Raw genomic sequence first — 15,566 nt, 5'->3', positions numbered from 1 at the left:
GTAATGAACAGTTTGGGGATAGAACAGTTTAAGTCAACAGCTTATCATCCGGAGTCACAAGGAGCTTTTGAAAGGTGGCATCAAACTTTAAAATCTATGATAAGAACATACTGTCAGGATTATGCATAGGATTGGGATACAGGAATTTCATTTTTGTTATTTGCTATTAGAGACGCTCCCTAATGCATCGACTGGTTTTAGCCCTTTTGAACTAGTTTATGGTCACGAGGTAAGGGGACCACTGAAATTGATTCATGAGAAATTGGTGGGTCAAAATTCAAAAACTCCTGTCCAGGATTACGTATCAAATTTCAGGGAAAGATTGAACAGGGCATGTGAGTTGGCTAGGGAACATTTAAAGATCTCATAGCAAGTGATGAAAGTGAAAGCAGATAAGAAGGCTAAAATTTGCAGTTTTGTTTCTGGAGAGAAAGTACTAGTTTTGTTACCAGTTCTAGGTGATTCATTAAATGCAAGATTTAGTGGGCCTTACAGGATTGAAAAGAAATTGAGTGAAGTCAATTATTTAATAAATACTCCAGGTAGAAGAAAGAAGCAGAGAGTTTGTCATGTAACTACGCTTAAAAAGTACTTTGAAAGGGAAGAGGAACAAAAAGAGGTTTTAGTGATGGTGGATGGAGGATGGTGGATGAGAAAGAGGTAGAAGTGCAGGATTCTGAAAATGGTTTTCCTCTAATCAAATTGGATATTGAGGGGGTGCTTGAAAACTTAAATGAAATATTGAGTTACCTTCCAAGCAAGTGTCAAAGTGATTTGGAAAAGCTATTGCAGTCACACAAACCTATTTGTGGAAATAAGTTGGGGAAGACACAATTAGCTTTACATGGTGTATGTATAGGAATATTATCTTCAATAAGGCAACAATCTTATAGATTAAATCCAGTAAAGTTATCACAAGTACAAAAAGAAATTGATTTCATCCATCAAAATTATATAATTGAGTCTAGTTGTAGTAACTGGAGTTTGCCTGTTGTACTGGTACCAAAACCAAATGGAACACAAAGACTGTGCGTGGACTATCGAAAGGTGAATGCGGTGACAAAAGCAGATTCATATCCCATATCACAGTTGGAGGATTGCATTGAGAAAGTGGGACAATCAAAAGATTGACTTGCTAAAAGGATATTGGCAAGTACCGTTGTCGGAGAGAGCAAAGGAGATATTAGCTTTTGTAACGCCAAGTGGATTATCTCAATTTAAAGTCATGCCATTTGGTATGAAGAATGCACCTGTGATATTTCAAAGACTGACAACAAAGTAATTGCGGGTCTAAGCAATTGTGCTGTTTATATTGATGATCTAATCGTTTTCAGTCAGGCATGGGAGGAGCATTTACAACATCTGGAAGAATTATTTACTCGACTACAAGAAGCTAATTTGGTGATGAACTTGGCTAAAAGAATTTGCAAAAGTGCAAGTTACGTAGCTAGGCCATACCATTGGACATGGTAAGGTGGCTCCAAGAGATGCGAAAGCCAAGGTTATCGTGGATTCCTGAGTGCCTTGAGCAAGATGAGAAGTTTTGAGATTTCTGGGCATGAGTGGGTTTTACCAGAAATTTGTACCAAATTTTAGCCAAATGGCTGCTCCACTGACTGAACTATTAAAAAAGAACAAGAAGTTTCAATGGACACAGGAGCGTCAGAAGTCATCTGATAATTTGAAAACTGTATTAACTATGACACCATTGTTGGCAGTGCCCAATTACGTCAAGCAATTCAAGTTGGCCGTTGACGCAAGCGATATAAGCATTGGGGCTGTGCTGTTATAAGAAGATGACACTAGAATTGAAAAACTGATAGGGTATTTTTCACGGAAGCTGTATGTACAACAGAGAAGATATTCAACAATCTAAAAAGATACTTTGAGTTTGATGTTAGCATTGCATCATTTTGAAATTTATGTTGCAAACAATTCATCAGAAACAATTGTTTATACAGACCATAATCCTTTGATGTTTTTGGATAAATTTCGAGACAAAAGTGCAAGGCTTTTCAGATGGAGTCTATTGTTATAACCATTTAATCTACGTATTATATATATTGCTAGAAGAGAAAATCTGTTCACAGATGTGTTATCAAGATTTTGAAGCTTAAAGGAAAATGGGACATTTTTTTAAAAAAAATCCTGGACACTGAACTGGAGTGATTTCTGTTGATACCAATGACTTGTGTGTATATATTGTTATGCTAATGCATGCATCTGGTAATTTAATAGTGTAATAAGTGTGGGAGATCGTGTGAGATGGGTTATTAAAATGGTGCCGTCTTTTCAAATTATGACGATTCATTTTCTGATAAGGAGGGGGATGTCATGAAGTTATTAATCTATATAATATTATTGGAAAATATTTTTCTTTTAAAATAGAGGTTTAGCCTGTGGGTGTGTCTTAATTGGATTAAAGGCAGCTAGTCTGGGTGCTTTGATGTGTCCTAGTTTTGATATGTAAGAGAGAATGTATTTGCATTTTTTGATTGAGCATTCAAGAAGTGGGGTGAAAACTGACACCTATCTAGCAGATACCAAGTGATATGTTTATATTACTAATAAAATTGGTACTATGAAAGGAGTTTTATTGATAGAAGAGGCTGGTGATACAATGAGAATTTATATTCGATGGGCGGTGGTAGGTATAACTTCAGCAGTTTTGTGTGTACAGGGCAGAGGCAATGTGAGATCAAAAGGCAGCTGTAAGCCTCCAACTATCTCCACAGGAACCAAAGTGAAAAGAACCTCATTTTGAATTCGTAAGGTGAAAATGCTTTGCCTGGTGTTTGGTTAAGTCTATGGTTGCTGTTGCCTTAATGGAGATTATTTGGGAATTTGTTAAAAGTACAATAATAGTAATATGAAACCATGTGTATGTATATTTTAACCTGTGTAAATTAATAAAATGTTTCATAAACAAAAGCAAAATACTGTGGATGCTGGAAATCTGAAACAAAGACAGAAAATGCTGGAACAACTCAGCAGGTCTGACAGCATCTGTGGAGACCCTTCTTCAGAGTCGGGCTCGAAATGTTAACTTTGTTTTTCTCTCTCCACAGATGCTGTCAGACCTGCTGAGTTTTTCCAGCATTTTCTGTTTTTGTTTTGAATAAAATGTTTCATTTAGTTTAATGTAAAACCTCGAGAACTGGTGGTCTGATTCCTGAATTTAGAATTGCATCTCAAACATAACACTTAAAATTATTGGCTATGATAGTTGTTTAAAGTTTCCCTCTGGGATTTTTAAATAACTCAGCTTTACCAACTGCATCATTCATAACACACGGCTTGTGTACCTCCCAAACCCAACTTAAAAAAACTTAGGCTACATATATGCACAGAGGTCTGGCAATGATGTTCTGTGACTATTAAGGATAAACATGTAATAAATTTGTTATTATTATTGTACAAACAAGTTATTGAATTTACTGGTATTGTGCTAACACTTAAGTTCTGTACAGAAGTTCTGCATTATCAGAGTCCTGTCTTTCAGTTGAGCATTAAATTGATGCCCATTTATCTGCCGTCTTGATGGGATGTAAAAGATCTTAAAAGAAGAGCAGGGAATACTCTCATGCTCTGCCCAAAGTTCACCCTTCAACCTGTACGACCAAAAGTAGCTGTTTAGGTCATTCATCTCATTTGGTTTTTGTGAAATCTTGGATGATGTAAATTGGTTGCTGTGGGCAGAATCTAATTCCCTGAATTTGTAGGCGGGGGTTGGGGGCGGGGTGGGGTGACATTTAATCAGGCAGGAAGGTGGCGGTGGGGACCCTCCTGCCTTTGCCGCAATTAAGTTCAGGGTGGGAAGGCTCCCACACGCCTTCCGCTTCCAATTAACACCCTTAAGTGAGCAATTAATGCCCACTTAAGGGCCTCATCCATTTCTTCAGTTCAAACGAAAGGCATTCAACCTGAAACATTAACTCTGTTTCTCTGCGCAGATGCTACCTGACCTGCTGAGTTTTTCCGGCATTTTTTGTTTTTATGTTTAAAATTTTCTTTTGCTAATAACTCAATGCATATTCTATAGGGTTCCAGGATGTTTGTAAAAAAATAGTGTCTGTTCTTATTTTGATAGTTACTGTTATTTCTGTGTTATACAGAATATTAATTTGTAATTTCCTCAGCTGGTTAGATGTATATTGAAGCTTGAGAAAAAAAGACACTCTTGCTAAACAAATAACACTGACTTGAAGTAGCTGCTACTTTGCACCTGTGAAGTTACATTCCATCCCTTGGAGATGCAAAGTCTATGGAGACCCCAACAAAGACAGTGGTCCCCCTGGAGATGTGAACAGCTCCTTCTCGCATCAAGATGGAGGATTGGTAATTCGGGAGTTAATGGCTGGAACTTTAAAAAAAATTAATCACCTCGGCTATGAAACAATGGCTACAGGGAAGCTATGCAAAACATGAGCTAGTCCTCTATGTTCTTTGGCATATACAACTGACATGGAGAGAGGTCATGTGATGCACTCTTTTGTGTGGATGCTGGAATTGGCATCTAGGCAGAGAACACACAGGCTGCCACAGGGAACAGGGGTCCCCCCCTTCTCTCTCTCTCTCTCTCTCTTCGATATTTCATTTAAGTCTGCACCCTATTTTGCTGAGAAAAGTGCCCATATCCCTGCAGCAATCAGAGACTCTACTAAAAGCTGTTGGATTTGTTAAAACAGTGACTTCAGGAGAAAAGAAAATCAGCCACAACTTTAAGCCAATGGTCTCAACTGAAGAGCCAATGCCTCGAGGCACAATCAGTGAATCTTTATTGACTTTGCCTTGGTATCTGCATCTTACATGGCCAAGTTTAACACTTGATACTCTGTAATGGTGCACTCTTCTGTGCATGCTTGGGGTTTGGGTGTGTATTGCGCACATTATTAGGAAGTAGGACGTATTTGTACATTTTTAATATTTTTACCTGGGTGGGCTTTAGTACAATAAAACTAACCCCTTTTGTGTTTAACTCAAGAATACCTGTCTGACTTATTTCTTACAAGACTCAAGTACTTACTGCATTGGCAATACAGAATTCTTTTAAGATTTAAAAACCTCTCCTATAACCAAATGGAGAGGGGGAAAAGGGGAAAACCAGTCTATCCCTCCTCACCTGGTCATGAGATTAGTCATATGCCTTTGTTGACAATCAGAAATTTGTCAGAATGAACTCCGCAGAAGTCTGGGGTTATTTTGCAATGATTTGTTGAAAGTACTTGTACAAATAATTAATTCTGCTATAGTCACATGCTAACTCCCATTTATTTAATAGGCCAAGGTTAAGCATGCTTTAATGAAAACATTCACAACCAACCGCAGAGGAGCCAATATAAAGGTACCAAAAGTACAATCAGAGGAAATTGGTATAACAAGTCTGATGAAGCCCTGCCCTCAATCAGCATTGTTTAGATGTGCTGAAAACTCCCAAATTTCATAAGACAGGACTTCCATAAGGAAGTGGAGAAAACACTGGATTGAAAGATTACTGGAAAATACAGCAGACAGTGGCTGTTGGCTGATTGTGTTTTTGCAGAAAGTCATGTTAAGAAGACACTGGGCAAAATTGTTGTTATATATATTTACATCACAGTATAGAGGAGGCACAAAATATCCTAAAGCTTCCTTTATGTAAAGTTTATTTTTATGTTTTTTTCTCCCTCATTCCGACATATTCACAATACAAAGATGGAAGAGAAAAATAAAGAGTGCTGTTTGAGTAGTCCACAGTGACTTCTGCAGTGAATGTTATTTTATGGATTGGCTAACGAGAAACATAGAAAATAGGAGCAGGAGTAGGTCATTCGGCCCTTCGAGCCTGCTTTGCCATTCAATGATCATGGTTGATCCTCTATCTCAACACCGTCTTCCCGCACTCTCCCCATACCCCTTGATGCCTTTAGAGTCCAGAAATCTATCTATTTCCTTCTTAAGTATGCTCAGTGATTTGGCCTCCACAGCCTTCTGTGGTAGAGAATTCCACAGGTTCACCAGCCTCTGAGTGAAGAAGTTTCTCCTCATCTCAGTCCTAAATGGTCTACCCCATATCCTGAGATTGTGACCTCTTGTTCTGGTCCACCCAGAGGAAACATCATCCCTGCATCCAGTCTGTCCATCCCTGTCAGAACTTTGTACGTTTCAACGAAATCCTCTCTCATTCTTCTAAACTCCAATAAATACAGGCCTAGTCAGCCCAATCTCTCCTCATATGACAATCCTGCCATCCCAGGGATCAGTCTGGTGAACCTTTGCTGCATTCCCTCTATGGCAAATATATCCCTTCTTAGGTAAGAAGACCAAAACTGCACACAGTACTCCAGGTGTGATCTCACCAAGGTCCTGTACAGCCGCAGTAAGACATCCTTGCTCCTGTACTCAAGTCCTTTCGCAATGAAGGCCAACATATCATTTGCCTTCTTAACTGCTGCACCTGCATGCTTGCTTTCAGTGATTGGTGTACAAGGACACTCAAGTTCCTTTGTACATCAACATTTCCCAATCTATCACCATTTAAATAATACTCTGTCATTCTGTTTTGCCTACCGAAATGGATAACTTCACACTTATCCACATTATACTCCATCTGCCATGTATTTGCCCACTCACTCAACCTGCCTAAATCACCTTGAAGCCTCTGAGCATCCTCCTCATCGCTCATATTCCCACCAAGTTTCGTGTCATCGGTAAACTTGGAAATATTACATTTGGTTCCCTCATCCAAAGCATTGATATATATTGTGAATGGCTGAGGCCCAAGCACTGGCAGGATGAGGTTTCTTAAAGCAAATAAAAATAAAATAAAAAATTTAAAATTTAATTAATAATATGTCCCTGCTCATGTGACAGAGTCACGTGAGGGGGACATGTCTTATTACATTTTTCATGTATTTATTATTTTATTAAAACACTCTTCATCTCCTTGAGGCAGTTCTATGCCTCAAGGAAATTATCAAGAAGTCCGCACTGGCCCCATTCACCCTCCTCCACCCGCCCGCACAGGCACATTTGGGCTTCCCAAATGCCCCCACCGAGCAAGGGCAAGATTCTGCACATGATGTGGAAATGGGAGAGCCCAGATAAACTTCTGGTTAATAGTGACTCCAGGATGTTGATGCTGGAGGACTCAGTGATGAATATGCCCATTAGGATTGCAGAAGGTGGTTGGGCTTTTTTAATTGGAGATGACTAGAAAATAATCCTTTCTTGCTCTTGCCTAATGGAAGCTGCCACCTATCAGCCCAAGCCTGGTTGTTGTCTCGGTGCTACTCTAACTGCGATAGGCTGCTTCATTTTTGGAGAAGTTTGAATTGGATTTGAACTCTGGAATCTTCAGTGAACAGTCTCACTGTTGACATTATGTTGGAAAGAAGGGTGAAGCGGGTATTTGTCTGAGAACACTGCCCTGAGGAACTCTTGTGAGCGAAAGTGATTTTGGTGAATGGGTGCCCCTTGATGGATCAGTTCATTACTGCTGATGATTGGGAGGAGACTGATAAGACTGTAATTGTCTCAGGTGGATTTGATTTTCTTTTTGTGAATGGGACCAGTTTGGGACATCTATTACATTGGCAGATGGATGCCATATCTGTACTGAAACAGTTTGGCTAATTATGGTACTAAAGTTAAATACTGCAGATGCTCGAAGACTGAAATTAAAAATAATGGAAATAGTCAACAGGTCACGTAGTATCTATGGAGAGAGGAACAGGGTTGACCTTCCATCAGAGCTGCCTAATTCTGGTATACAGCATCACAGCTGAGATGTTGATGTGACTTAGACTTTGCTGTATTCAATGTATACAACCATTTCTGAATATCACATGGAGTCAAGTGAATTGGCTCGGGAGTGACATCTATAATTACAGTATACATAGCACTTTATTAATTAAAATTGTTTCATTTTTTTCAGATTAATGGGAAGGAGATACCACATAATCCCCAAATCCCTGCTTGGCTTCAATTATATGCAATGCTGCACTTTATCTTCATTCTGGGTGTTTACATGCACATATTTGCCAATAAGTCAGTAAGTATTTGTGCTTTAACGTAATAATGTGTTTTGTTCACTATAAGAAACACAAAACTCTAGATCAAGTCACGATTAGAGTCAACTTGAAACAAAACATAGGTTGTCATGACTGGTGTTTGGAATTAGTTCTGAAAATGGCTGCAGAGCTGACTTTCAAAGATTAAGGGGCTGATGCTCCTAACCTTTACTGTCTGGAAATGCCCATCCTCTGAATGGAAAGATCAGGAGGACTTAGATGAAGACCTGTGATCCTGGGTGACTGCCTCTGTTATGTAGTCCTCGGATTTCTGGGATTTTTTTCAAGTAGATGAACCAGCTGGGCCCATGCCTTTCATAGCTGTAGGCCCAACATTAATAGAGCAATAGGAAGTTCTCAGCCCTCCCAACTTTGCATACTATTATAACGTCCATGGGATATCCAAATGTAGGGGAACTCAAGACATTGGTGGTGAGATCCTCCTCAGGGTGAGAATCGTGACAGCAAGCAGAAGACAGACCCAAAAGTGAGTTTATTTCTGCCAAACAGCAGCCCGAGGTGCTGAAGCCAACTAGCAGGCCTGCTTTTCTTACTGACTCTATTTCTCAGACTGGGGTCCAGTGCTGAGGGGGGTAACTGGGCTTTATTAAACACCAAGCCCCATGTTAATGGACCAGTAGCTCAGCCTGGGTAGGCAAAAGGTGTTCTTTGGCATGTTACAGCTTTCCAACGTCAGGGTGGGTCCAGGAAAATTGGCTCCATCAATAATGTAAAAGCAGGTCTAGCTGACTAAATTCATAATGCTGTCTCTCCCTGAAATCACTGCCCTCCTTTTCTGCCTTAATCTTGCCTTCCATCTAAATTCCACATATTCATGGTCATCCCTGGATTTTGACATTTCACATTGCCTTGCTACTTCCATCGTATTAGTCATAGATAAGGCAATTCTGATCATTTCCCTGTATCACTCTCCACCCACTTCCCTTTCCTACTGCATTCTCTCCTGAGAAATACTCTCCCCCAACTAATTTACAACTTCACTTTCAAAGTCCCAACTGCCTAGTCTTTTCCTCTCTGACAGATACAATGTTTCTGCAGCTGCTCATCTGCTCAAACACACTCTCACCTCTAGCTTCAATGCTTTAGATCCCATTAAAACCATTACTCTCTCTCACCTAGGCTGTTCCCCCAGAGAAAGGATCCCTACCTATGAATGAATGTTGCTTCTAGCAAGTGTACGTGAGCCACATTACAAGCTCGACTGATTATTTTAAATTGGTTCTTAGTGTAGCTATAAGCACATTCAGGATTGTTCAGCAAGTACTGCACAATCAGGGAATCACATCTAACAGTAGACATTTTGCAAGTATGGGCTGGCTGAGTACAGTCTGTACACTGCCTATTATAAACAACCGTAGGAATATGCTGTTTAATCCAGCCAATTGTTGACATGTGCGCCCTATGCACTGACATTGCATCAGCAACAGAAGAAATATGTTCAAGCCTTGAGCCTTTTCTGAATTATTCAGGAGCTTGGGAAACCTATAGTTCCCAGTTGCTTTCTTCACGGCAACGCCTTGGCCAATTAGAGTCCACTTGCCCACTGATCAGCACCCTTTTCTCTGTAATGTGAATTGTTATGATCTTTTGAAATTTGGCATTCGTGCATGTGTCCTGATGAGTGAAAGATGAAAGCTCCAGCAACAGGTCTCTCTTTTCAGCAGTAATCATGTTTGGTCATTCTTCTCATTTGGCCTTGTGGGACATTGCTCTGCACAATTTGGCGTTGCATTTGTCTAAATAAAATCAGAGTAATTGATTGGTTGTAGATTGTTTTGGAATTCTCTGAGGATATGGCAACATGCAATATTAAGGTAAATCCTTTCTTTTCTATTTCTTTGGTGTGCATGTTCCTGCTCCTATATTGCCAAATAAAGATATTTAGTTTAGCTTCTTCACAGTGCATTGTGCAACATTCAGTATCTTGAAGCATAATGCAAATGAATTGAAATGGTTCTACTTTCCGCTAGAAAAGAACATAAAATCAAAATGTTGCATTCATTTGCATATTTAATGGGCAGGATTGCCAAATGAAATAACGTTATAATTTAGCTTAAATGTCCTAAATGGATGACATGCTGTTATGGTCTGAAAACATACTCTGCATCTGCTAAATTGCCTTGGAGTTTGGATCAACTTTGTTTCTAAATATGTTTAAATCTTTTAATCCAATAGTTTCAACCTCAATTGTTCACAGTAAGTTTCCTTTTGCAAAATAATTTGTTTTTTGCTTGATTAAACAGGCTCTATCAGAAACCACAATCCTCTTAGGAATTGGGTATATAATGCTGACGCTGACTTCTGTTGGATTGATGATGGAGAACAGGCAAGAGTTTTTTTTAATGTTACCAAAACAATTGGTTCTCCTTTTTCCCTATTTATTCATCGTTTTCTTTCTGTTAATCACTTCATTCCTCATTTCCAATAGATTGGAGTTGATTTTTATCTCTGTTGCACTTTGAAAGCAGGTGCAGAGAGCTGTAACTTTGCACTAAATTGGGTAGAAATCTGTTCTGATTGATTTCCATCTATTTTCAGCCCTGCACAAGTTCTTGGTTGAATCTGGGGTTTGGGGTGCAAGCTTAATATGAAGCAGGTGGGAGCTTCATTAAAGTACTGCATCGATGAGTCAACCTAGATTATCTATTCAAATCTCTGTAGTGTAGCCTTGAACCCATGATCTTCTGACTCAAAGGCAAGAGTGGTAATATTGAGCCAAGGCTTACACCTGAGGAAGAGAAAGAATCATAAAGGGATCTCAGAAAGGCAGGATACCCAAGAGTTGGTCCATGCTCTTTAACTAATATCTACATAATTCATGTAGATGTGAAATCAGCTCATATTTTTGCACTGCTAGTGAAGTGTCCTCTTCCTAAAGACATATATGACTTCCTGAGTAACCATTATTATATCCTGCATGCTATTTGTCATGCAATACAGCATGAAAGAAGGCATACCAGGATGATCGAGAGCCAGTACTGCCTGGTGTACTGTATCTGCCAAGATGCCACCAGCCATTCTTACAAGACATAGTACATCGACCTGTGTTCTCAGAATCTGGTTCAACAAAAAGGGCAAGTGGAGAACTGTGTCATCACCCGCAAGGGCTGTAAGGACAGCTGTAGTTACAGTGGAGCCTTGGGTTGGCAGTTGCAAGGATAGTGCCAGTCAGTTGTAACATGAAACTTGGCTGAATCTCCTGATGGTGTGCTAACCCAAGGGGGTGAGAGCATGGAGTGGCATAGGGTGTTCCCCTTGCAATCATCTCTTTGATTTCAGCAACCATAAAATGTGTTGCTGTGCTGTTCAGTCTGACCTGCAGACTTATCTCTGCACATGGGTTCCCTTTCTCTTTTTGTTGTCAATTCTCAATTCCCTTCCCATTAAATCTGTGGAAAGATAGCTAATGGGTTGAGATCCCATTTGAGACAGTCCATAGGTTTTCTGAAGTCATAATGATTTATTGTGATGTGCTTCTTTAATTTTCCATCCCTTTCAAATGGACTGACATAATTTTCTCTCATGTAACTAATGTCCTTCATAGACTGTCTGAGTTTGCACCTTGTGATATGAATAACAAAAATAACCTCAGGCCCTAGCAGTAAATTCAATTACACTTGACCTTTTAGTTGTGATTTGTATTAGTTTTTAACCACTTGGAAATGACTTAGACCCATCATTAGAAATTGCCCCCATTACTTCAGTCTTCCATTGTTTTTTCAGTCTCACATGCTTTGCATATTTTTCCATTTATGACGTTAGATCATTTTTACACCTTCATTATACTCTGTTATGAGTAGAACTGCATGTTTCTGATTATTTTTGCAGTTTAGGTTTGTAAATGTTCACTAATCATTAACTGTATTTCTTCCAATGTCAACAGATCAAGCGTAGCTCTTTTGGAAACCATCCGATGCTGTGTTTTCCTTTTTCTTGAACTGGGTTCCTTCACTGGTCCTTTAAAACTGGTGATTGATGTAAGTGTTTTTTTTTCATTTAACTGAGCACAATAATAGAAAAGTTAAAATGTATTTGAGGCAAAATTTGTAAAATGCCTATAATAGTGTTTATAATTAAAGTTGCACTACTGCTGAAATTATTCCATGCAGATATTTGCTGAATAGAGTATTATAATTTTCGATATGTCATTGTGGAAAGGATATAAAAGCAATGGAAAAGGTGCAATGCTGTTTCTCCAGGAGATTGCAAAAGATGAAGGATTGGATTTTTCTCGGTAACAGACATAGCACTGAAATTGCACCAGAACTGCAATTGTGCATGCCATTCTGACTTCATCAAGCATGCGCCCAATTTTCCTCAGTGTAAGCTCAATCCATATTCACGATAGACTCTTGGTGCTGTTAATATCATTCATTGGTAGATTGCATCTGAGGAGGAGGAGGAAAATTCATAATCCAACGGTGCTGCAACTGTAAAGGTCAACGCATGGTTCTAACAATGTACTCACTGCATTCCTGGAGGTGAGTGCTTCTGCAGGGCACTGAGTGTGCAAGGGTTGTATGAGAGAAATGGGGAGGCAAGATTGTCTTAAACAGTGGAAAGGTGGCCAGTTTTGTTGTAAATGACATGCTTCTGTTGGTAATGGACATAATGATTCGGGGCAAGGTAGGGAAATGAAGAAGAATGAACTCAAATGGAAGGCTTGTTAGCTGAGGGGGGAGCTCAAGTCAATTAAGGAAATTATCTGACTTTAACGTCAAAGGGCAGCCCAGATGGCTGGAGCCATTTGGCAGCAAGTTCAGGTCTTAATCATTCTTGAGTTTAAAGAAAAGCCAAAGGTTTTCCTTTCAGTTGTACTGAAATCTGTCACAATTGCTTCATGACAATAGCATTGTCATATGAAATATTGGTGAGCGGTCCAATGCCTGTTTTAGGTTGCTGCCCAGGACACCTTAAATAAACAGGCTCAATGAATTTTGCAGTGGCTCAAATACAGATGGAGATTGGATGCAGATTGCTCCACTGCTAAATTTATTAATGTACATATTTTATGCTCAAAAAAATGAGTGCAGCGCATCCCAGCTTCTACCTCCATTTCATCTGTGTGGTATGCCAATGACAGAGAGCCATTCATCCATTTAAAATTGTCAGTAAGACAGAAGAGAATTTAGGAGAAGTTACTTTTCATGTGTGTTGAAATATTTTGTGATGTGAAATGGTCATTTAAAGGAATATTGAATGAATATTTGAAACAATAAGATAGAAGGCTATAGGGAGAGAGTGGGCATATTCAAAACTGACACAACATGATGCACTAAGTGGCCTGTTTCTTGGCTGAAAACTGCTGTGGTTCAGTGTCCAGAAATGTGGGTTTGAATTGCAAAAGCGATGTTCGTATTGGTCAAAGTAATATACTTGTTTGAAATACCTCATTTTGCTAATTTAAAGGAGACAGATGATCAAGTGACAGGAATTCTTTATAAGTGCTGTGGTTTTCTCTTTCTTTCCCCTGGCGGCAGTTTGTGGATGTCTGAAAGCAGAAAATCAGAAGGAGAAGGTTGATGGGAGGGAGGAGAGGTGGGATGGAAAGCGAGGGGTCCATCAGCCATTTGCCCATGCCAGTGAGCAACATGAGGATAAGCTGAGAGTCAGGAAGGGAAATAAATCAGGAACATAGCATCACCCTCAACATTCTCAGTGATGTCAGAAGCCAGGGGCTCTGTTGTAGCCAGCCCCCATGATGCAGAGCACCATTTCCTCCACAGGTTCAGAAGATGCAGGTGGCCTTGTCCCTCACTCGTTCTGCTCTGTTATGGGTTATCTTATCTTGTATAAGAGAGAGCAAAATGTCAGTCATGTTGCATTGTGTTTGGGTGATGTAATTGCCACAGCTGAAAAGCTGAAGCTATGTGGAAGCAGCAAGAGCTGACGTGAGGTTGGCATCACTGGAATGTTTGTGAGGGTGAGGTGGAGAATCTGGATGTTAGACATAAGTCCTCAGTGCCAGGGACTGGTGATGAGTGAGTGATGTGGGTGTGGTGCATTGCGTAGAGTGAGAGGTGGGTCATGTGGTGGATATGAGATCCTTTGAAGATGCATTCACTGACCTTGACTATCTGCATGAGGTAATTAAACCTCTTGTGGCACTGCTGCCCGGTCCTTGGAGCTAGATGGGAAAATAGTGGCACAGTGGTAATGTCTTTGGACTAGTAATCCAGAGGCTCAGGCTAATGTTCTGGGGACATCCCACTACTGCAGCTGGTGAAATTTAATTTCAATTAATTACCTGGAATTGTAAAGTTAGTCTCAGTAATGGTGACCATGAAACCATTGTCAATTGTTGTAAAAACCCACCTGGTTCACTAATGTCCTTTAGGGAAGGCAATCTGCCATATTTACTGACCTGGCCTACAGTGACTCCAGACCCATAGCAATGTAGTTGACACTTAACTGTCCTCTGAAATTGTCTGGCAAGCCACTTGGCTCAAAGGCAATTAGCGATGGGCAACAAATGCTGGCCTTGCCAGCAACACCCATACCCCATGAAAGCATAAATTTAAAAAAGGATTCCTTGCATTGACCTCCCTTTCCATCTGCTCCCATTCCTTTTGGAGGGTGGTCCTGAGGGCCTTCTGGCTTTACCTTGAAAGCATGACCTCTCTCCTCCTGTCCACCTCTGCCATTAAGACCTCCAGCTCTGCAGCTGAGGATCCCTCTCTCTTCCCTGATCCTCCATTTGTGCAGTTCCTACATATAGCCAGGGTCAGTCCAGGCAGTCAGTCGCAGTTTCCTTCCATTGAGTGCAGTTTCCCTTGAAGAGGGTCAGATTGCTTTTAAGAGGAGTGGACTGGCTGTACGATACGAGATCAGCACACACTGCTCAGCCCCTGCTGAGCACTCAAGCAGCAAGTAGCGGAGGTCCTGCTCAGATCAACCATACAATCAAGTAAGTGAGGCGGCAGCATCAAGCTTGCATTCTGCCTGCCTAACAGCAGAGCACATCAGCAGGTCGTGAGCCATGACTCCAACACCTGAAAATGGACCATAATGAATTTCTAGCCTACAATTTTTAAAAATGATGGATAGTAAGTTAGTAACAAGACATTCATTTAACTCAAGGATTTCATTGCATTTCCATAAATGATTTAAGCATTTGTGTTTTGTGGTTAGTGAGGTAATGAATTTCCCCAGACTAAATTATGGTCTTATTACATAACCTAGCCATTCATACCTCATCTTTGCCAGGCCACTCTGTGCACTTACATTTTTAAATATTCCCTCAGATCATTAATTTTACATTGAAAAGCAGAATTAAAGTAGCTGAAAATTATTATAGCAGCAGAACTCTAATGAATTATCTAAGCTTTTTTAAAAATTCCCACTGCTTTGGAAATATGCGCGCTTCGTGTGATTGCTTAAACAGTGAGTGACTATTGGTGACCTTGACTGCTAACTGTCAACTTCCACAGTTGTGAAAATGACTTGAACTTTGAAGAAAAGCACACCTACTAAGACTTAGGGTAGAATCATCCC

General features: G+C 40.0%; 1 protein-coding gene across 1 annotated transcript in view; it reads left to right on the top strand.

Moving 5' to 3' along the window:
- The window catches only part of agmo (alkylglycerol monooxygenase), a 497,656-nt gene that overhangs the window by 355,559 nt on the left and 126,531 nt on the right, over window positions 1-15,566 (top strand). Inside the window, exons 10-12 of the mRNA XM_078538835.1 lie at window positions 7,916-8,032; window positions 10,316-10,398; window positions 11,956-12,049. Coding sequence (XP_078394961.1) covers window positions 7,916-8,032; window positions 10,316-10,398; window positions 11,956-12,049 — 294 coding nt within the window. The remainder of the gene's footprint in view (window positions 1-7,915; window positions 8,033-10,315; window positions 10,399-11,955; window positions 12,050-15,566) is intronic.

Source organism: Cetorhinus maximus, chromosome 3 (assembly GCF_964194155.1).
Source record: "Cetorhinus maximus chromosome 3, sCetMax3.hap1.1, whole genome shotgun sequence".
NCBI classification, from domain to species: domain Eukaryota; kingdom Metazoa; phylum Chordata; class Chondrichthyes; order Lamniformes; family Cetorhinidae; genus Cetorhinus; species Cetorhinus maximus.
The sequence above is the reverse complement of the archived record's forward strand: the minus strand, read 5'-3'. Positions and strand labels throughout refer to the sequence as shown.